Consider the following 22842-nt stretch of genomic DNA (forward strand, 5'->3'; position numbering starts at 1 on the left):
AGCTTTTACTAATGGCATGAGTCCTATTAATGGAGTCATGTTACGTCTGAAAGCCCTTGCCAGATGAACTGCAGCGGATTAGCCAGAGTGTGGAGATATGTAGTCTTACAGAGGAACATATCTAAACAGCTATTAAATATGTGGTTGTACAGAAATGGATACGACCGCGGGACTTTGAGGCTTTGATTTGATCATCGGTGGTGGCAGCCAGAGATTCCTCACAGCAAAGATCAAATATCCAGTGTTTCTGACGGGTACTGTACAAGAAAACCCGAGAGCAACAACCTGTGAACGAAGGAACTAATCACAAAGGAGCTTATTGATTATTAATTATCATGTGTATACTACTTAAAGAACACTTATAGTTTGAATTTTTAAATAATAGCTTTTGTTTTTAGAGGTGATTTTTATCATTTAACAGTCCCCTGAAGTGTATTTATTTTGCCGAAATGACCCTTTAGAATATGTCTCTAAATGTCGCATATATATCCAGATGAGGACTTGCTGAAGTCGGCGTCATCGTTTGCTCCCCTCTTGAGGTGTATTTTATCAATGTCATGTACTTGGCCATTGTTCCCGTGCCAGCGATGATCTCACAGCACTGTCATCCATCGTCCACAGTTCAACAGAGCTCTAGGTTTACATAGCTGAGACAGCCACAGCACCCAAGGCTACGAGCATATGAGAGAGTCCACTGTCAGCCGGCCAAACCTGTCTGATGCCACTCATCACAGGGGTACCCTTAGAAACAGTGGGTGTCGTGTAACATCGCATGCAAGTAGAACACAGTTGACCCCTCAAGCCTCGGGCTACTGTGGGCCTAAATTAGTATTAGGGCTTATCTTGGGATCTAGAACATGACACTGTTGATCTTTGATTTTGGGACAGGAGTATCAGTCCCGTCAGTCAGTTTTCTTTGCCTCTAGCGAGGTCTCCTCTCACCTTGGCTACACAAGGAGTCAAGGGCCTCCTTCAAAGAGGTATCAAGTGCTAACCAAAGAGCCAGTGATGGTTTTAATTGAATGCAAATGACAAAACTCTTAATAAAGTGAAATTAGATTATATCTTAAGACCTTAACCTTATCTCAAGTTTATTTCTCCCTTGTTTTGTAAATATCTGCAAGAGCTACTTTATTTTTAGCCACACAAGTGGCTCAAGAGGTGGCTGTAGCCCAGACTAAAATATTTCATCAGTTACTTGATGGATTGCCATGACATTCATAGTCCCCAGAGGATGAATCCTTCTGACTCCTGTGGTAACATGACTTTTGCTCTAGTGCCACCATAAGGTTGACATTTGTGGTCTAAAATGTCTCAACAACTATTAGATACATTGCCATTAAATTAGGTACAGACACTCATGTCCCCATCAGGATGAGATGTAAAACCTTTGGTGATTCAGACATTTAAATTAAACCTCACAGAGCCGCTAACATGGAATGTACAAGACACAGCCTGATTTTTCTTTTTCGTTGCATTTTTACAGTAGACTATAACATTTTTACAATGAATAACATTTGAAAGAGAAAGAAAAAAGAAGAAAATGTTTTGAAAGTTAAAAACAAGAAATATAGTAAATATATGATATCACTAGAAGAAAATCAACCAATTGTTTTCATTATTTAAAAAAAAAATCCACTTAATCTTCAAGGTACAGCAGTGTTTCATGTACTCTTGCAATAAAATATAGAATATAGGCTTTATTTATTTAATTATTTTCAGCATCACAATGTCAATCATGCCCTTTTCTTCGGATTCCTTCTACGCCGTGACGTAGAAGGGGGGCGTAGTCCACGTATTTCAACACATTGAACGGTGATAAGTCAGCGTGGTCACGTGACAGAGGACAACCAATGACAGCAGAATGCGAAGAGTAAAGAAACCGAGTTCAAGTGTGGAGCTGTGAAAACGGGCAGTGATGACGTTACATGATGAACTGTGCTGTGTTGTCACCAGCTGTTGGCTCGAAGACGAAGGAGAAGTGGTTGTGTCTCAATGGATTGTGTGTCTGCGAGCGGACCGGAACGCTGAGCGGCACGTTTGGAGCTGAACGGCGGCACCGGATGACTGATCAGGACACCGGAGCGTCGCCAGTGTCCCGGTGATAGTATCAGTTATATAACTGAAGGCAGCGTTAAGACAAAAAACTGTGATAACGGACTAGTGCCAATACAGGTCGGAGTTGAAGCCATTTTTCTCTGCAGTGAGTGTAATGATTTATCTTCTCAAAAATGTGTGTACTTTTAACTCCAGTACAGCCGGGCAGTCCACTTGTAGATCTTTGTGTGTCGCCACGTTACGGATTATTTTGTATCCAGTTACATTTTCAACTCCGACAACTTAGAAAACAACAACGTGCTGGAATGTCCAACGCTTGCTACACTGTTTACTCTTGTCAATTAATTTCTATTTACCAGGCAGATTCTGACCTGTTCATCATGTTTCTTGACTTTTAAAAATGATAGTTCTTCATTTAGCTTTAGTTACACGTTAGTTCCTTATAAACTCATCGTCACAGAAAATACTGGCTTCTGATTGGCTGGCAGGTGTCACTTAAAATCATAATTGATTGGGTTTAATTGTACAATAGGCCCATCTCAATATGAGTAAAAGGTTGCTAATTGGAGATTGTATTAAAAGCACTTAGGCTACAACACGTAGGACTGGGTCATGTGGTTAATCAGTTATCACCATTGTGATGATAATGAGTATTTGTTTGAATTTTTTTTATTAGAAATTGGAATTTTGTAAAATTAAGTAAATAAATAGAGCTGAAAGGATAAGTCAATCAATCAATGAGCCAATCCACTGAAAAAAAAATTGGTAATCAATTAATCATAATAAATTGTGAGAAAGTGCCGAATATTTGCAGATTTTAGCCTCTTAAATGAACCTTTGAAGACATCACCTTCAGCTCTGTGAAGGTGTGATGGACATATATTTGGACAAACCATTATATTATATGTATTTACTACTTTATTTGCAATAAATTGAGAAAATAATAGATTAATTGATAAAGAAAATAGTCATTAGTTGTAACCTGTAATGAATAACATGATATGATCATAACGTCAATGTTCATTCCTTCAATTTCACTGAAACATTGTAAATACATTAATGTGGATGCTGATAATAGCAATAGATAATAAATAGTATGATGCCACTAAATTCCGGCAAGTGATAATATTGAATTATCACCCAGCCCTAGATAGAAGTGATTATTACAATTGCACAACTTGAGCAAGGAGCAAGCAAGTAATTAAAATCTACAGTCAAATTATACAATTATACATTCTGCTCAGGAACATTAACATGAGTCTAAATAACCTTCCTCATTATGATTTGTCTGATAACCCTTTGTAGATTCAGACAGACTGTCACACCAGCTGTGTTCAAACAGAGACCATTTGGTGTCTGCACAATGTACAGCAGGTAGAGTGCTTCAACGTAGCACCGCCGCCGTCATGAATGTGGGCACGGCGCACAGCGAGGTGAACCCCAACACCCGGGTGATGAACAGCAGGGGCATGTGGCTGTCTTACATCCTGGGCATCGGCCTCCTGCACATCATCCTGCTCAGCATTCCCTTCGCCAGCGTGCCCGTGGTCTGGACCCTCACCAACCTCATCCACAATCTGGTTAGTGGAGCGGAATGCCCATAGGCAGCAGCACTACCACAGTTTGCCTTAACGTTTATCGAACAGGTCAGCTCAGTGAAGGACACATAGCAGTGCAGTGCTGGCCTAGTTAAAGCGTTTGGGATTTGGGGAATGAAAATATCTTTATGAAGGAGTCAGAGGTTAAAAAAAAAAAAAAAAACACAAAAACTCTGCACTACTCTATGAAGAAAGTATGAAAATGTCCTGCCTGCTGTTTCACTGCTCTTAGTAATGTTCTTTGTTAATAAATTAGTGCCAGTTTCTAATTTTCAGAGCTGAAAGATTTGTCTGGCCCACAGTTCCTGAGAAGAGTGTACTGTTATCTACAGTTTAATCTCTTACAGAAGTGTATTTTAAAGATGTGGTTTTGGCTGTACACAGATCATACAGTTTGCATTACAGTCAGCATTGCTAACTTCCTGGCTTCCTGGGTAATTAGTCATTTATGTTCTACATATCTGTCGGAGCGTGACTCTTCTTTCTGTCTCTGAGTGTCTCTTTCCTGTTGCAGTGCATGTACCTCCTGCTGCACACAGTCAAGGGAACGCCCTTTGAGACGCCAGATCAGGGCAAGGCCCGCCTCCTCACGCACTGGGAGCAGATGGACTACGGCGTACAGTTTACTGCTTCACGCAAGTTCCTCACCATCACACCTATTGTCCTGTAAGTGGAACATCCAAACCTGACGCTTAGCTCGGCCTTCACAGGTGCAGGGAACAGCTGATCATTAGGCATGGGTCCAAACCCGAGTACACGCTTATAGAGTACCAAAGCTTGACATAGGTGATGTGCAGACAGAAGACAGTTTACAGGATAACTCCCGACTGCTCAGATAAGGACATGATCCCTCACTGGCTTCCCACCCACCAGCACCAGTTGTGTCACATCATCAACACTGCTGCTCAGGATTGAACCTGTGTCTCTGTGGTCATGGGAGCGTGTCTGCCAAGCTCCTTAATCAATAAGCTACCTTAAGCGAATTTAGCCAGTGCACCTTTATTTTTGCCTGCTTGTACCTTGATTTGAAATTACTGTGAACCTGTTCTGGTTCATCTGAGCAAAAAATGTACATTAATTAAGAAATCGTGCTCCTCTTGTTCCTCTGTGCTTGAGTTTGCACTCACAAAGAGTGTTTATTGATTAGCATCCCTGCTGCTCCCTTGTTACCCAACTCGTAAATTGTTCAGGGGCTTAGTGTTTGCAGCAGCACCCCTTGCTGCTTTCATGCCCTTTTCTGTCCTTATTAACCAGCGGAGTTCAGTTTACAGGAAGCACTCCGGTTCCCTGGGGTTGATTTGCCAGCTCAGCCTGAACATTGTAGTGATAGCAGTTTTGCAGGTGTACACTTTTTTTTTTTATTTTTATTTTTTTATTTCACACTAGTTTCAAAGGGCTCTTCAACAGTGCCAGCAGGAAGAGACAAGGGGTCAGTCTCTCGTCTCCACATGGAGAAAAAAAAAAGCTACACTACTGCGAAAATCTTTTGGGAGGGTTTTTTTTTTTTTTTTTTACATGTCCTCACTTGTTCAGCAGAGAACAGGATGTGCAATTCTTCGTTCTAAGCTCACAAAAACCCTTAGTGGTGTGTGCAGCTATATTTAAAAATTCTGCTTGCATCAAATCAGCAGAGCTAGTTTCTTTTTCCCTTATTGATTCTGGTGCTTCACCAGAAATGTCACACCCCTGCGTCTGGTGCTGACCTGAAACCAGCATGCTGTCAGGGTGTAATAAAAGTTTTTCTTCACTGAAGACCTTGTTGTATATATGAAGTGTATGAGTTAATCTGCTACCCATTACTTCTTCTTCTCCTACTTATCCCTGATTCAGGTATATCCTAACCAGCTTCTACACCAAATACGATCGAGTCCATTTTGTGGTCAACACTGTTTCCTTGCTCACCGTACTCATCCCCAAGCTGCCACAGCTCCACGGTGTTAGGATCTTTGGGATTAATAAGTACTGACAAGGAGGAAGAGGACCTCCTTGCCTAAGTCCCCATGGACTGCTGAGAGCACGCAGAGTATCAGGCCTCTGATTTGGCTGCAGATCCACAAGGATCCATAGCTCTTTGGCTCCCGACTCTGCAGAGCAGCGCTCTAAATGAAGCCTACTGGGGACACTGCCATGGTACCAAACCCCAGGAAAGAGACACAGGACTCTATAGAGAGAGCACAAAGGGAAAGTGTACTGTTGTGATTGTTTGACGCCTATCTCCCTTGAGTTACAAGTTTTCCAGAGACACTTAAAAAGCATCTGTAAAGGGGAGTATTATGTCCATTTCTGTAGAAATGACAATTTGTTGATGTGACAGGTGTTGGGAGTGGAGGAGTAGTTGCACAAATAATCATGTGCCATTTTACACCCATTGGCACAGTGAGACAGCGATCAAAGCGTTTTTTTCTTTTTTTTTTTTTTTTAATAATACACTGCTGTATTTATTCAGCTTCACTTCCACGTTAAGCTTCCTCTTTCTGGGCTTAGAGGAGAGTAACAGTACGTTAATGAATGGTAAGAAACCTGCGAACTGCTGCAGAAGCGAGACACGAGAAACCACAAGGTTTTATATTTAGCTCTCACTGCTCCGCTCAGGGCCATGAATGGGAGGTTAAGCAACTCTTATTTTATCTGACCATTTCCATATTTGGACTCCTCTTGTCCTGGTTTGTGTCACAGCGAGCCTTCTTTTTGCAAGAGCGTCTGCCGTGTGAGCAGAAAGAATGCACGAGAGCGCACTACTGGTCCAACATAAGCATAAGTTCTGCAATCTGAGTGAAGACATAAGTGTTTCTGTCCTTACTTTACTCATAGTTACACTACATACAGGGACACAGGCTTGTAACTGCTCTGTAATTGTACTCAGGACACATAACATTCACACAAGCCTGTTATGTCTGCATCTTATTTTGAAAACCTGCGGCCAGACTACACACAGAGCTACCAGTTTATTAGGTACACCTGTGCAATATAATGCAATCCAGTGCAGTAGCCCTGCAGTAAATCATGGAACTGTCAGTTGTTTCTAATGTTTTCTTCAGCCCTATTTACATATATGAAGGGGTGAAAATATTTGACACGCTCAACAACGAACTCATGAAATGTTAAGAAATAAAAAACATCAAAAATAACAATAGACAAACAATTTAAAGCTGTATTAATTTCCCCTTTTTAGCCATTTGGTGGCACCAAACAATCTTTAAACACAGCACTGACATCATCTTAGAAAGTTCTTATGGTTTGAGGAAAAATTGTCTGTTTACATACTGTATCTAGAAGATAGTGAGCAACATTAGTATTTGTTCTGAGTCACATGTTCATTCTTCATTTAACTTTGGTTTGGCCTCCACCAGCTAGTCGCTAATGTTGTCTGTCTACTGTTTGGTGCTGTGCTGCTCGCCTACAGTGGATCTAACTTGGCTTTTTTCTGATTGGACCTGATTGGATTGGTCCTTTTACAGTACACACAGTCATTTGATCCACAGTTAATATAAAAATATTAATTGGTGCAGCTTTTAGATTCATTGGAAAGAGATATCAGTCAGCAATAGGTGATTTATTTATTTTATTTTACTTTTTTTTAGAGTATTGTGTCCAAGTCTGATCCAAATCCTTATCTGAGAACATCAAGTCCTCACCCTGTCAAAATCTTTTTTTTTTTAGGATCCAAGGAAATGACAGTTATGTGCTAAAGGGATGTTACAAAGCTGCTTTGCTAGATTAGTCTAAAAGGCAACATAACATGCGATGTATGTTTTAAAGTTTTACATACTTCTCGACCAATGCATGTTTAGGATCCTTTTTCATTGTCCGTGGCGGTGGAAGGCTGGAGTGTCTGTGAATCATTTCACCATGGCAAGTCTCAGCGACAGTGAGTTGGTAATGTGAAGTAATGACTAATAATATGAACATGTAGGGTGTGAGTCGCCGGCTTTATGGGGATTTGGGTCCTCAGTGTGGCTTAAGAAACCACTGTTTAATTTGGTGATGGTCACCCCAACCTGTACAGTTTTCAGATAAACATGCGAGACTGTGTTTATTCATATAAGTTGAAAAACGGATAAAAAGCAGAATACAGTGTGTTTTAAACATGTTAAATGAAGAGGCAAAAAGTAATATGAATGTTATGTTTCTGTTAAACACTGTCGTCGAAGTGGAAGACTGGTTTTAAACTGAGATCTAGACCTACTTTATTTTTTTTTTTAAATGTTTCCTAATGTTTGCCTGAACCACACATTTCCCTCTCGGCAGTAGTAATAGCAGTAGCCATATTAACATTAATATTGACAGTAGCAGCAGTAGTAGGTACAATAGCAGTTTCAGCTTTTCGGTCCTGGTACTTGAGGGACTAGTTTTAACCCAGTTGGATAATTGTAATTCATGCTGTTTCATATTAATTATTGCTGAAACCAAAATGATTCCACTCAATTATTCCTTTTAGCAGACTGATGTATTGAATTGGCAGAATTTATAATTGATGCATCGAAGCACAGACCAAAGATCCAGACACTTGAGTTGTAAATACTAGTTGCTCTGCTGCAGCGTTTCTTTCTCCATCATGATGTTTTCAAATGTCGTCATCATTTATCACCATAAAGGGCTTTATTCAAGGACAGGCTATAAGAGTTTGTAGCACAAAGTGACCATGTATTTTACATGTGTGTGTTTTTCTATTTTACTGGACTGTTGAAGACAACAGGTATTGAAAGATGGTTGAACTGAATGTTGATTAAATGTGAAACTGTGTTCATGGCTTCTGCTCGGTGGTAACTGTACTTGCTTTTTGAAGGAAATGTCAATGTTACCTTCTGTAAGAGTGCTTGACCCAAAATACAGTATTTTTCAAGTATCATCTCAGAATTCTTTGGCTTTTGTTGTGTCTGATTTTGTCAGTGTTTCCCTGACATGCACAAAATGCCTTGGCTTTATTAAGATAGAAACCACTTCATTGTACAAATTAGTTCTAAAACTGATGCTTGGTACGACGCCTTTTTGTGGCTTTACTTAACTCTTGTATTAAATCTAAACATAGTTTGAAAGATTAGCAGGATTACTGTTAATCTGAACAGAAGCATCCTTTTCTCTTTTCAGTGAATATGGTATATTACCATGTCTTACTTGTTTTGACTTGCAGCCTTTATTTGAGTTCAGTTCAAAGGTTTAAATGATTCTTTAAAAATGATTACGTCATAACAGTCAATTCCTTTTACTGAGGTGGATTTACAATATTTACACTGCTGTTTCCACAGAAGTGATTATGAAAAAATGCACCTAATAAAAGTTGCATCCTCTTTTAAAATTACATTTCTCAACAGTTAGCTTTCTCTATGGAAAATTGCATTTGTTTCTTCACCTGTTTTTCACTAGTTCCAGGGTTTATTATATAGTATTACGTCATTCTGATACAAATGTCATCAGATCTTCCTGATTGCCATTCAGTAGCAATACTTGCTTCAGACAAATAAAACTTAAATTAATTGATTAATATCCCAAACCGTGCAGCTTTAACCCATAGTGCTCTGCACTCTGTCAGCTCCACCTGGAAACAAAGCGGCACTTCAAATCAAACATTCAATCCTCTGTCTTTATTTCAGCCTTGCAAACTGATACAGGTGTTGTACCGCGCTCGGTCTGTCACACAACACCAGAGGCTTTTTAAACATTGATTAAGTGAAAGTAACGATGAGGCATTAGTGTGAATAGAAGTCTGAAATTCACTGAGTGAAAGGCAAACATTCACTTCTATGTACATTTCTCAGTCTTTCCATTTTTACAGTGACCATTCAAAGAAGAACAGAATCAACTAAGACATGTTCGTGTAATTATCTAGCAGATGGAAATCTGCCTCCTATTCTAATACAAATTATTACTGTTGCTAAGGCAGCTAGGATAATTATGAACTTTAATTTAATTCTTTAATTCAATAGATTTTAAGCCTGATTGCCCTTCCTCTCAAGATGTTGCTGCAGAACCCTGCAATTTCATATTCTTCTCATGTGATATGAGCTTTAAGAGACCAAAGCCTGGGGCCAATGTAAATATAGATTTGTGAATGTGAGCTCATGGTCCAATTAACTGAATTACATCCTGTGCCATGTGGTTAAAATTTCAGGCATGTAATGCACAATAATGCGTATGTAATACACTGTGATAACAGTTGAATACTAAAGATTAGCCGTTCAGTGGTTAAATATAAGGGATGTGGAGCTGATACACAGAATACTGTGTGTTTTTCAAGCTAATATTATCCACAGTGACAACTAGAACTATCTTTGTCCAGCAGAGGGCAGCAAATGGTTGTTATTGACCTTAATCTGAGGCCAGCCCCTGTAAATAGGAATGTGGTAAAGGAGAGATTGTTGGTCTGTGTTCTTTTTCTTTTTCATTTACTCATTTATGCACATAAAGATTTACAGTCTCATGGAGAAATGAATGATTTATTTTCCTTTTCCTTCTTTTTGTTAAACCTAGCTTTCTATGACTTTGCCTGACAGTAAACACATGACCCATAAAACTCACCACTTGTAGAGTCTGTGTGTAAAATGTGAAAATATGAGCAGGCACAGAGAGCAAGTGTTCTGTTCACTCATAAAATAAAAGTCAGGCGGCCCAGTAAAAGAAGGAGACTCCAGACATATCTGCTGTGTGTTTTATGCCGGAAAATGTGTGTGTGTGTGTGTGTGTGTGTGTGTGTGTGTGTGTGTGTGTGTGCGTGCGCGCGCGCAGGTATATTTATATCTGCAATTGGTGCAACGGTGTAATGAGTATCACAAGAAAAAAAGGAACATATTGTTTTGCTACTCATTACGCCGTTACTCTCTCCCACATGATTTCTATATCCAGTTTGTTTACTGTACTGCCTCAACATTCACATTCATTTGTGCCCTCTCCCTGGTGCTGGTGATTCAGAACCATCAAATAAGGATTAAAAATACACAAAAAAGCTTAAATGTTAAATAATCTGATAATTCTCTGTCCAGCTCAGCGAACACACCGTGCCTGTGTACGTCCAACAGGTGCAGTTTGTGTACCTGTGTTATTCGCAGTTTGCTTTCTCTTGTAAAGTGCTGATGCAGTTTCAGGGTGAGTGAGTGTGAATGTGTTGTTTGTACCTCACTGACTGACTGTGCCTCCTGTCTCACCCTTAGCACCCACAGCATGCACAACAAGTGTCTTTACTTTGCTGAAAGATCAAAAAATCTCAGCCTGGGAAACCACTGGGTAACAAGGCTGTAGTCGTGATTTACTTCCTTCGGTTCCTGTGAGATGCAGTTAAGACATAGTTAGCTGTAGTTAAGTGCTTGATAGTTTCCATTATTACTTTTGCTTCACTTCATTTATTTACCAGCTTTATTAATTACTTTTCAGATGAAGATTTTATATAAAAATGGATAAGCTGCAATGCACTGTTATAGATTCAACCAGTAGTTCCCAACCTTTTTGACTCTTGACCCCTACCAAAAAAAGTCCACTTGGGGACCATTGTCATGTGATCCATGATTTATTTTCCCTCTAAACTTCTCAAATTGTTTAATTTGAGTCAAATGACCCTTGTGTGACCCAGTTAAGTAACAATCTAAAGCTCCATATTTTACACTTTTCCTGTGTTTTATTTGTTGTGTTGATCCATAAGAAGATATACTTGTGGGTGTAAGAACCAAAAACAATCTCAATGTCATTTTATATCTCCTCTCTCAGGCTTCTCTCTGGAGCTCTAGTAAAACCAGGTCAGAGCCTCTCCTCTGATTGCAATCCTTCAAGGTTGGATGGTGGGTCCAGGTGGGCGGGACTTGGGGCATGGCTAAGAGCGGTGACTGCTTTGTTGTGACATCACAAAGTTACAGAAGTCCTCATGGCTCATTTGAGGGCTCAGTTTCTGAATACAGGCTATGTGCATTTCTCTGTGGACTGAGGCTTTGATACTTTCACAGTATTAATATAGAACCTAGACCTGCTTTATAATCAAAGAAGACATAGACATCTACCTTTATACAACTGGACCTTTAAATGGAGGAATTTTACTTACTATACAGTATTTTTACAGTGTGGTAACAGGGTCATTTTTACTACTACAAGTACTTTTACTTTTGATACTGTACTTTAAGTTAATTTTGCCAGTAATACTTTTGGTTTTACTTTGGTAGGATCATTAATATTAGCCAGCCCTAATTTTAACTATTATTTTTAATTTAATTTGATTATTTTATTCTATTTCATCTTGACTCATAACTTCATGAAGAGTTTATGCTGGCGCTGGGGTAGGCAGCGTGTCTGCTTCCCTCTCAGAGGAAAACAAAGTCACATGGCTGCCACACGACCAACATCATTCAATATGGATGACAACCCTGCCAGAAAGGCAGCGCCCCAAACAGGCCCTGAGCAACCGGGGGAACACGTGGCGCTGCCATCTACTCAGATTGAGCATTTGAAATATGCATGGCCCTATGTAGCGAGGCTCCCACTGCGTGTGCTCTGTTTTTCTGTGGATGTGACAGCATCAGGGACGAGATAAAACACAACAAACCTTGGATTCGTTTCTCAGCCGCCCTGCTGTGACATTGACACAGTTCAGCCTAATAGTAATAATGATGTGCTTGATCACGAGTGATGTGTGTTTCATGTATGAGGGGAAGAAGGAGGTGTAACTGCATGGAAGGGGTCAGCTATAAATAGAACCAAACGAGAGTTGGATCAATTAATTATGAGCTCTGGATACCCCACGGGGTCTTTGAACTCACTGGGAAAGCCAAGGGCAGGAGTGATGACAGGAGACAGTGCCCCCTCGAAGCTACTGCGCTGTCACTGAAATGCACTGTGGGGCTTCCAGAGAGAGCCTGTAGACTTTCTTAAGGTCAGTCCACTGTCTAATGGCTGCTCTGCCAAACACAGTAAAATCAGCTGTGCTATAAAAAGGCTTTAACAGCTTACTTAGAAACAGATGTGATATGAAGCAGAACAGTGAACAGTACGTATGTTTGTATTACGTGTTTGCACATAGCGGCATGGCATCAATTGTTTCTCTGCTGTGCTCCAAAACCTAAATTCTTATAGGCTACCAAAATTTGCATTTAGATTTGTTTTTATTTCCTCTGTGGCTGATGTTCTGTCTGTGTGCAACATTCCATACTTTCCGAATTCACAAAAACAAATTTGTCCCTTCAGATAATCTACAAAATCAGGCTTTTTATTGTAGAAGTGTAAAAAGTGGTTAGATAATGGAGTTTAGAAGGGTTGTAGGTTCGATGTCAGAAGGAGGGTGGGGATGGCGATGCTTCATCAAAACAACGCAAAACAAATCACAGATATATATGATGCAAATAACACCTTGTGCTTTCCTTAGTCTGATATGATAATTGGAGATAAAATTCTATGTGAGTTGCTCTTTAAAATCACAGTTTCAACAACAGACACCTGATTCTTCATAATAGCCAATGTTGTATTTTTATTTTTAACAAAACAAAGACTTAATCTTTTACTTTGTTATCTTTCCAGCATCTTTTCCAGTTTTTTCAGTTCTTCTCAGGCTGCCTGTGGAGAGCCTCAGATGTGAAACACAGGGAGAGAAAAGTCCATCAACCACTCACTGCTGCTCATAACACCTCTGCTGTGAGTGTACAGTAAGATCTCAACATTTTTTAATCAATTCAGAACTGGATCAGGGGAAATTAGATTTTGAAAAGTGACTGCAGATACTCATCATTGGATCTAGCTGGTCATACCACTATAGACAATCATTTACACAAGCTCATGTGGGCTAAAAGATCAACATCCAGTAAAAAAAAAAACGAAATCCTTCAATCCTCATTAGGATCCATGTGATCTAAAAATTCTATGGTTTAAAGCTTGTCAAAACTTGGGTCAGGGTTAGGTTGGTTGGTTTTCTTTGTAAGATGAAATATTCATGATAAGCAGCAATCAAAGTTAAAGTCTTGAAAAATGCAACATCCTTATTATTTATTAAGTGAGTTTAACCATCAAAGACTCTTCAGGACTGTTTGGATGGGTCAGATGTGACTGACAGTGGCCTGTCAGAATAAGCAAATAACTACTAATCATCAGAGTTTGATATAAATGTTGCTAAAGTCTGATTTGGTGCAACAGACATACACGTATGTGAATCTATCATGTAAAATGACCAAAACTTTGGTAGAAAACTGTGAGGTCATGTGAGGTCACATTGCTCACTGGAAGCTGCTGATTGAGAAAAATAGGTTTTTAAAAATAGCTTCAATGCTTCCAAGACAGTCTGCAGGCCACAGTGGTTTTTTCCACCATCAAAGTCAGCTGGAGTGACTTCAAAATAACAACAATAATAAGATAGATAATGTGTTATCTGACTGTAAGCAGCAAGAGCAGAAATTGACCTATAACTGATGGCTGGAGTTAATTTCTCCCTGACAACATGTCTGTTTGTTGAGGCAGTATTATATTACTGGCTCACCCCTTTAATAAAGTAGAAGAAACCACTGAAAATATATAAAAGATGTCAGATGCAGAGGTTTGGACGAGTCTCACAGAGCCCAAACTGTTTGACTTGAGACCGAAAACCACTTTAGTGCTGTTACAGATGAGACGGTCCGCGGTGACAACTTCAAATGACGAATAGCTGTTAAGAATGAGCTGTCTTCCCAGGGTGGAGCTATGAGCCAACTCATAAAGCCTTACCCAGATCTATCATAGGAACTATGAATATTCATAAACTGTTCTTGTTTTACATTATTAACACACTCATTCCGCCCAATAATAAGATTTATGATTGCTCTGTGACATCCAGAGTTCAAAACCAGCCGAATCACATTTTCCGGTCACCATGGCAGTGCCACAGAAATGGAGAAAATGCTCCAGAAATGCAGTCATAAATAAAACACACCACAGCATAAGAGACAGGCCTAATTAGCTTTCACTTCGCTGCAATTTAGCACTGCACTGCTGGGTATTAAGCCATGACTGAATCTGAATATTCTTAATTAATTACCTGGGGCTTACTGAGCATTTTACGCTGGCTTTGTGTTATTTTTTATTTTCCCTCTTCAAGGACCTTCAACTCTATTGTTTTCCAACAGTGTTTGTGCATATGTGGGTGGTGTTAGCAGTGGCTTCTGTGCTGTATTATTATCTCACTTTGTGTGAGTGCAGGGGGGGTAAAGAGAGAGGGAAGAGGCGGAAGCAAAGCCACAGAGGGGAGAGTGTGTTGAGAAGAAGAGAGGGGAGCAGTGTGTGTGTGTCTGTGTGTAAATCAGGTCTATATAAAACCACTCAGCTCGAGTCTGAGACTTCCTAAAACTCGGAAATCCAAGTCTGAACATGTTTCAGATCAAATGACAACAGAGGAAAAACAAAGAGACAATGTTCTCCACAGTGAGAGTAAAATAACTTCGGATGCCATGCATTTCCTGTGTCTAAAATAAGGATGCTTTGTTGATACATGACACTGTAGGAAACAAGCATCTTGCACACCAATAGCCCATCACAGTCCTTATTCATTGGCACTCAGCTCCTAGATCTGTTAGATCTGAGAGCTTATCTCTCTTGTATGACCCACGGTCACGACTAAAACAGGGGCCGGGATGCATTTTAGATGAAATAGTCCTCTATTCGTCCCACAATGGGGACATTTGCAAAATGCAATTGGTAAAAATTGCAAATTTACCATTGTGGACACTGAAGTCACATCCTCAGTACTGTGCGTATGAATTTATGGTTTTAACAACCTGAAAAGGAGTTTACATCAAAACACAAAGTTTGTTAAACCCCGCCCCCAACTAGTGATAGACTAATTGTAGCTTAGTAACTGTAACTGAGCACTTTCATATCTGTGCTGGTCTATCTATATCTAGACCAATATGAAGCTTTGTATGCTTTTAGAAAACAAACAAACAAAAAAAAAAGAGAGTGTGTCTACTCTAAGCTGCAGACGTTAGCACATGTGGCTAACTAGCTTACCACCAAGGAGTACACACTGTATATATAGCTGCATTTATATTTGTTGTGTTACAGATTAAGAAAAAAAAACGTTAATCTGAAATGTTTTCTTTTGTGACTAAAGTGAAAATACAAACATGTATGTAACAGTCTGAGCTACATTTTTCCTTATAATACACTACAATACTAGGACTAAACTACAGTAATGCAATAAAATAACAATCCTGTTTTCATGTCTTATACAATTATGCTGACTTTTTGCCTGGAGCTTCCAGCTTTACCCTCAGTCTTTTAGCATAACATCTGCATGTCAAGACCCTTTTTACAGGGTTGTTTTAAAACGAGTCAGCCAGAAACATTAAAAGGTCTGCAGCATGGAGCTAACATTAGCTTATTCTGATATTTTCTGGACTAAATATCTCTAAATTGTGTTGTTTTTGGACAAAAAGTAAAGCAAAAGGAGGGTTTGGAACAAAATTAGGGAGGATCAAATTTACAGAGAAAATTATTTAACTTTTTTTTTTTTTTTTTTGGGCCTTTTTTATGACTTTATTGACAGTGCAGTAGAGAGAGACGGGAAATGGGGAGGCAGAGAGAGGGGGAATGACATGCAGCAAAGGGCTGTCCGATGCGGGACTCGAATCGGGGCCAACTGCAGCGAGGACCTTAGCCTCTGCACATGGGGCGGATGTTCAACCAACTGAGCTACTCGACGCCCCAATTAATTAATATTTAAATTAATTAATCAAAGCTGGTGTCTAGTCAAAAATTTCATCAGGGTTGGTGGCACTTGGGGATTTGCATTCATGATATCAGTATTTCTGGCTACAGCTGGGACTTGAGTGCTACAATGCTAGGGTGTGTGTGTTTGTCATTGAAATTCCTAAGTGTTCCTCTTACCATCCAGCCTGGACTCTCATCACGAGTGCCCTCTCAAGAATGCGGTAATTTCATTGACTGTAATACAATTACATTACTCTCCCATCACTTTCAGCCTGCTCAAGGATGAAAGCCTCTCTCTTTAGGTGAGAGGACATTTTCGACGTATTAGGAAGACATATGACACACGGGTGTTGCATACTGTATGTCTCTCGGACTGACGTGCTTGTATTTAGCTGACCTTAGTGTCTTTTTAATCTCCTTAAGGGGCCCAGGTCCAGAGCTCCTGCAGGATCAAAACAACCAAGAGAAAACTGCATCTGGCAAATCACTCCCGCATCGTTTGTTCTCACCCTGCTGTCTACACACATCTTAGTATTGAATCTTATTGATTCTATTGATTCCATATCTGTTTTCATCGGTTGGATCATAGAGCTTTTATCCGGCTATGGTATTTCTTGCATTTGCATTTGCACGTGCATGAACATGAATGTGCAGTTCAAAGGGAAATGCAAAGTTAAAAGCTACATTTTAAATTCAGTCACTGACCCAGTCAATATGATGATTAACAGTAATTAATGATGATCACCGCACTGATATTCATGCTGTAATGTATTCTTAGAAGAATACACCACAGTGTTGTCTTGAAGGTAAATCATTTAACTGCAATTATTCTTATAAATGTCCTATAATTTGGAACTATTACTTTTGGTATGCAAAGTTAATCTCTCTTTTTTGCATTCAGTGACAAAAAGTTAAAGCCTCACTGGTAAAGGAAGCCTCTCCAGTGGGTAGTTATGTGGAATATTAATCATTTCATCTATACTCTACTTTTTAAAATAGAATCACTCAAGCTTTCTATCTATTTATCATTAAATTTGGAGCTTCTCTCCCCTGTGATATTACCAAGTCTCATTGACAGCTGCTGCCAGAGGGCATGTTAGTTCTAAAAAATAATTAGATGGGATGGTTCTACTTTGAAATTTGGACAGTTTTTGCATTCAAAAACATTTTTTAAAGAGATTACAGAAGCTTTCAAAATATTTTCTTTGTTCTTTTTTTGGGACGATCATGAGAGCAAATGATCTCTCTCTGAATAAGATCACATGCTAAGAAGCTTTCTTTCTTCTTTCTTTCTTTTTTAGTGCAGACTTCTGGGAAATCCATACAATCAGGTTCAGAAGACTCTCCAGCCAAGAAGGCCTGTCTGAGCAGTTTCTTCATTGCATGTCTAAAGCAGGGGGACACTACGTTTAGCTATTAGAAGCTGTCTTGGAAGCTTTAAGAATTGATGTCATATATATATTTTTTGATCTAGCCAATACTGAAATGTTAGAACACATCTATCTCTTGTCTGATTGCCTGGATCAAGACACTGTCATGAAGCTGCACAGTTAACTAATCAAGATGGAGGAAAATTCACAAAAAAGGCAAAAACCTACAACTTTCATTGCAAATGGGAACATGAGTTTTTGTTCACTTTGGTCAAAGACAGACCAATCTACCAGATTTGTAACCAAGCTGTTGGCCTAGGGGAAAAAATCCTGTGTGTAACTGGAGTGTCATCACATCACTAACTGCCAGAAATTCAGTGACAACTTTCCATCCAAAAGCGCTCTGTGTTCCAGTGAAGACTGAGTTGAAGTTGGCGTTGAAGGCCCAACAGTTGCTCTTTAAAAAATCCATAGACGAAAGTAAGGTTGCAACAGAGTCTCCTTGTGTAAATCACATCTTGGTTAAACTGGTCAAGGAGGCAGTGTCTGTCACTGCTGGCACTTTATTCAAAGACTGTAAAAACAAAGACGATATTAAAAATGTGATAGTGATCGTACCACTTGGCCTGGCAACTGTAAGCGAGAAGAGGATGTGTCTCAACAAGTACTCAAAGATTTATGACTGTGCAAATGCTTCTCACTGCAATTTGAAATCCACTGGCTGAGTCCCAGAAAAGTATTGCAGCGATTTGCCCACCTGCTGTTTTCTGACACTTCTTTTTGGAGGATGCAGCACGACGAACTGTCACACAATGCATGGCTTCTCGATTTCTTACAGATCTGATGGCCGGATTGAATGAGCTCAGCTCTGAACTGCAGGGTAAAGGCAAAGAGGTATCACAGATGATAAGTGCTGTCAAAGCATTCAAAGCCAAAGTGGATCTGTGAACCTCTCAGCTGAGAAATGGGAGACTGAAACACTTCCCAAAACCTGAAGAGACTGGCACAGAATGTGAGAGCAGATAATGCCGAACAGTTCTGTGCCCATTTGGATAAGGAGGCAGCTGAATTTAACAGGTGCTGCATGACATGGAGGATACTGTCAAATTCATCACAAACACATATCTCAGTGAGATGGCCTTTTTACAGCTGAAAATAATCAAAACAAAGCACAGGAGCGGCCTGTGTGAGACTAACTGTCTCCAACTACAGAGCATTAACAGATAATGTGCAGTCACAGCCGTCACATGGAGGTTTTCCACAGTTTGGAGTAAAATACTGAGTATAGTTCCTAATTGCTTGTTTATTTCCCTTTTGTTGTCATGTGTTATATAGTTCAGTGTGATTAATACTGCTCTTTTTACCTAGTTAAATTACATTTCATGCATTGCTCTAATTCATATTTTAAATTTCATATTTTTTATTTTCATACTGCATTTCGACGAAACATATGATAGTTGTAACTGGACTGGATGTAAAAAAAATAAAAATAAAAAACTTTTTGTTTTATGTCTTATATTTTGGAACAATATATCTTTGCCTTTATTTGGTCATGAGAAGTGATCTTGGTAACCACTGGTCTAGAAAGCCTGTCTTTTGCTGAGGGAACCTTGGAGGAAATAAAAAAGTCAGGTACAGTAAGGTCAGTTTATTCACTGCTGCATTGCTAACAGAGTCACTTTTACAAAACGTGAAAAAGGCCTATTGAGAAATATTCTGTGCCCCAACTTAATTCAACATAATTGCATAAAGTAAGTAATATTTACAGATTTTCGTATTACTGTTCTATTTCTTTGTTTCTTCTTCTTTCTTCTTCTTTCTTTGGCGGTCTATTTTAACTGCGTTTGCGCCGCCCACTAATTTCCTGCATTGTGTGTACAGGTTTGTCCGGAGGTGACACTGCTGCCATTGACTGCAGTGACTGCAATTTCTGCTTTTTATTTTCGCATTTCACAACGAAGGTCATCTCCTTAAAATCTGGCCATGTTGCTAAATGACGTGTTTGCGAGGGGAAAGAATTAAGTTTAGGTTGTGCTGCCCCTTTGCCGAGTTTTGAAGGCCCCCCCCCCCAAAATGGCAGACGAAGAGAAAATATGGAGGCTGCCCAGGTAACAAACAAACTACTTAAGCTAGCTGACACCATGCTATAGTAAAAGTGTTTAACTTTTTGGTTGACTAACTGCTGGGACATTGTAAGCAACACAATTGTTATATAAAAGTTTGCCTGTTTATATTTGATTGTACTTTGGAATTTTAAACAAAGTGACAGTAACAATTGATACTTAATTTTCTCCATGAAAACGAAGTACAAGAGAGTGTTTACTTTCACTAAAATGTAATGAAATGTATTGTAATTGATTTAAAATTTAAATACAGCTGTTGAATTGTTAAGTTTGATATTTAAACAAAGTTGTAATGATATGAAGAAACCAAACCGCACTTTTTCATTTGATTATCATGACTCATTCTTTATTTGTCCAACCCTGTGCCTCAGTTAGTGGACAAGTTGTTTTTGCATTTGTTCAAATGACCATTTATATCTAACATTTGTTAACACTAATGTATTTCTATTTTGAAATGTCTTACACAACTATGTATTTTTCAAAGCAGCCACAGTTATTATGCACGGCAAGAGGTCTGTGCTCAAGAGGGAAATCTGAAAGAGAAGAAGAGATGGAATCTGTGACCAGAATATTATAGTTCATAAAATGAGATTAGACTATAACTCTACTCTGCTAGACCTCCAGGCTTTAGAGCCGCCTTTAATGTTTCACACCTGGATCTAGTTCATAATAACGAGCTACTGTATAAGCATATCTTAATGAAATGTACTATATATATCGCCCGTACATGGTCACTGCAGGGCAGTAGTAAATGCTAACATTACCTTATGTGGACTAGATTTCAGGGTGATGAGGTGATCATGGAGGACTCTTTGCCAGTGCTCTTTGGTTTTTTTGGTTCAGTGGGACAGTTGGAAAACTCCAGGACACCTCTGAAACCATAAGTGTGTGCTTCAGAAAAAAAGGAAAACAATATATAGATACATAAAATAACTTTTAATGCTTGATGATGAGGAGTTCAAAAATCTTTTCTCTTAAGATGATGGATCTTTGATGAGGTTACTCCTGCTTAATGCCACTAACTGCACTGTACCATACCACACACTATTATTATTGTGAATGTTTACAGTATAGTTAGAGAAGCCATATTTAGGCTACTAGACATTGTTGTTGAAACAGCAGTGATTTTAATTCATATTTGATGATTTATTTACTGTTACCCACAGATGAAAGGAAGCTGCTCTGGACCAGCGATGTGGATCGCAAACTCTTTAGTGGCACCAGTATCTGTTTTTAGGTAAGAACTTCACTGGTACAGCAGAGTTCATTATCTCAGTTTCATCTTCTGGTTTATTTTATCAGAAACGGATAAATGCTAAATTATAAATAACAGATATGAGCCTAGTTTCATATTACTGGGAAATTTCGTTTGCTTGCATTTTGTGTTTTATGGCTTTATCACCCGTAGAGATGACAGTGTGAGAGTGATGCAACAAAGATCTGAACCACAGACATTGTGGTTCATGGTCAGTCTTGGTCCACTGCTGCTGTGGCATTTTTTTTTTTTATCAGTTAAATCTGTGCGTGTGTCTGTCAGTCAGAGAATGTAAAGCCTGGTTAGTTAATTTTTTGTCCTGACGTGAGATCAAGGACAAAGGAATCTTTCTATCAGCCAACTTGCAGCTCAGACTGGCACCTCAACAGAGGGGACAACTGAGGAAGGATCTGGAAGAATTTGAAAGGTTCTGGAGCTTAAGAGCTTAATTACTGCACCTTATTAAAGAAGTTCTCTCAATAACCATGTGCTCCAGATCTCATCAATCCAGATTTTAGAAAGATCAAGGCTTAAATATCAAGATATTTTTAGCCATATTGTCCACCTCTTTAGGTGCAATGAGCCACGGATAGGGATAGGTGATAGAAGATTTTGGTTGGGACCAGAATCACAAATACAGACATGTTTAATTATCGAATGATGCCTCTTGTGTGTTCAACTATTTGACTGAGTGTTTGATCTCACATCACAGTCGTCAGAAGATGAAAACTTTCTATTGACAGGGCATTTTTCACTCTTTGTTGAAATAAACAGAAGAGATTTTTTGTATCTGTCCTATCAATACTAGTATCAATACGATGGGTATTGATTTGCCCACCCCTGCGGTGGACTCCATATTCACACAGGTGCTGTGGGCTTTGATGTTTTCCCGGTAGCAGCCCCAGAAGCTGAGCTCCTTTTCCAGTAAGTGCTATTTTTATTTTATCCTGGAGGCAGGTTTCACATTTTATGAAACATCGGACTGAATGAATAAATTATGTAAGAAACACTTCACCTCTGGTCTTTAAATTTTACAACCATGAATCACTGCAGTATGTTTAGCCGTAGCATCTTGTGACTGACCTCTAAGTCAATGTTTCCCTGTAGGGAGCTCACCCCCATCCTTTATGGATCATCAGACGCACTACTCATTATTTTAATAATTCATAGGTGATATAGCATGTAAATGATGACCGAGGTAAGTCACCCTGGATGAATCTAGTGCTGCGATGAATAATGTAGACTGCAGCAGGATCCCAGGACACTGGACACAGCTCTCTCGCCGTCATCCCCCACCAACCCATCCCCTCCCCTTTCATGTTCAGTTCTTCTTTCCTCCATTCCTCCTTTTTACTCTGACTTTATGTATCATCACGCTCCTCTACCTCTCCTCTTTCTCTTTGTGTCCAGTGGTTATTTGCTCTCTGTCTCACTATCATCCATTTCAACTTTTTGCCGTCTCTCTGTCTGCCTCCTTGTCTAGCTTTTTCCTTTCCCCTTCCCTCCCCCTGACCCCTTTCTTTCACCCTCCCTCTTTGTTCCTCTGTGAAAGCATTAAGAAATTATTCACAGTGATTTTTTTATTTATTTATTTTTTTTCCCCCCTGCCTGGGCTTGGGCTGAGTGCTTGGCTGATTCGTGAGGAGTACCAAGGTCAGCTACAGTGGCTGCTGCTGCGAGTACATCTCTCCCATTACCTCTTTCATACATTTATGGAGGAAAATAGCCTGCTTCCATGGCCTGGAGAAACGTCTGTGGCTGTTAAACCCATTTCACTTGTTTGCTTGTCATTCTAA

At 39.4% G+C, this 22842-nt stretch overlaps 1 protein-coding gene across 4 annotated transcripts; it reads left to right on the forward strand.

The window, feature by feature from the left end:
* Nucleotides 1-1882: 1882 nt before the first annotated feature.
* Nucleotides 1883-19106, forward strand: LOC111220036 (ORM1-like protein 3). 4 transcript variants are annotated; one of them, XR_002665039.1, is made up of 5 exons: nt 1883-2203; nt 3364-3638; nt 4171-4322; nt 13146-13259; nt 17600-19106. XR_002665039.1 is itself a non-coding variant. In XM_022742976.1 (4 exons), the coding sequence occupies exons 2-4, from the start codon at nt 3465-3467 to the stop codon at nt 17709-17711; spliced, it is 438 nt and encodes a 145-aa protein (XP_022598697.1). In that variant the 5' UTR covers nt 1883-2203; nt 3364-3464; the 3' UTR covers nt 17712-19106. The 4 variants fall into 4 exon arrangements, 3 of the variants coding, with proteins under 3 accessions (XP_022598697.1, XP_022598696.1, XP_022598695.1); XM_022742976.1 differs by lacking the exon at nt 13146-13259; XM_022742975.1 differs by lacking the exons at nt 13146-13259; nt 17600-19106 and adding an exon at nt 5487-8505 and having other exon boundaries at nt 1884-2203; nt 3430-3638.
* Nucleotides 19107-22842: the final 3736 nt, after the last annotated feature.

The sequence above is a fragment of the Seriola dumerili genome, unplaced genomic scaffold (genome assembly GCF_002260705.1).
Source record: "Seriola dumerili isolate Sdu_G_001 unplaced genomic scaffold, Sdu_1.0 BDQW01000068.1, whole genome shotgun sequence".
NCBI lineage: Eukaryota > Metazoa > Chordata > Actinopteri > Carangiformes > Carangidae > Seriola > Seriola dumerili.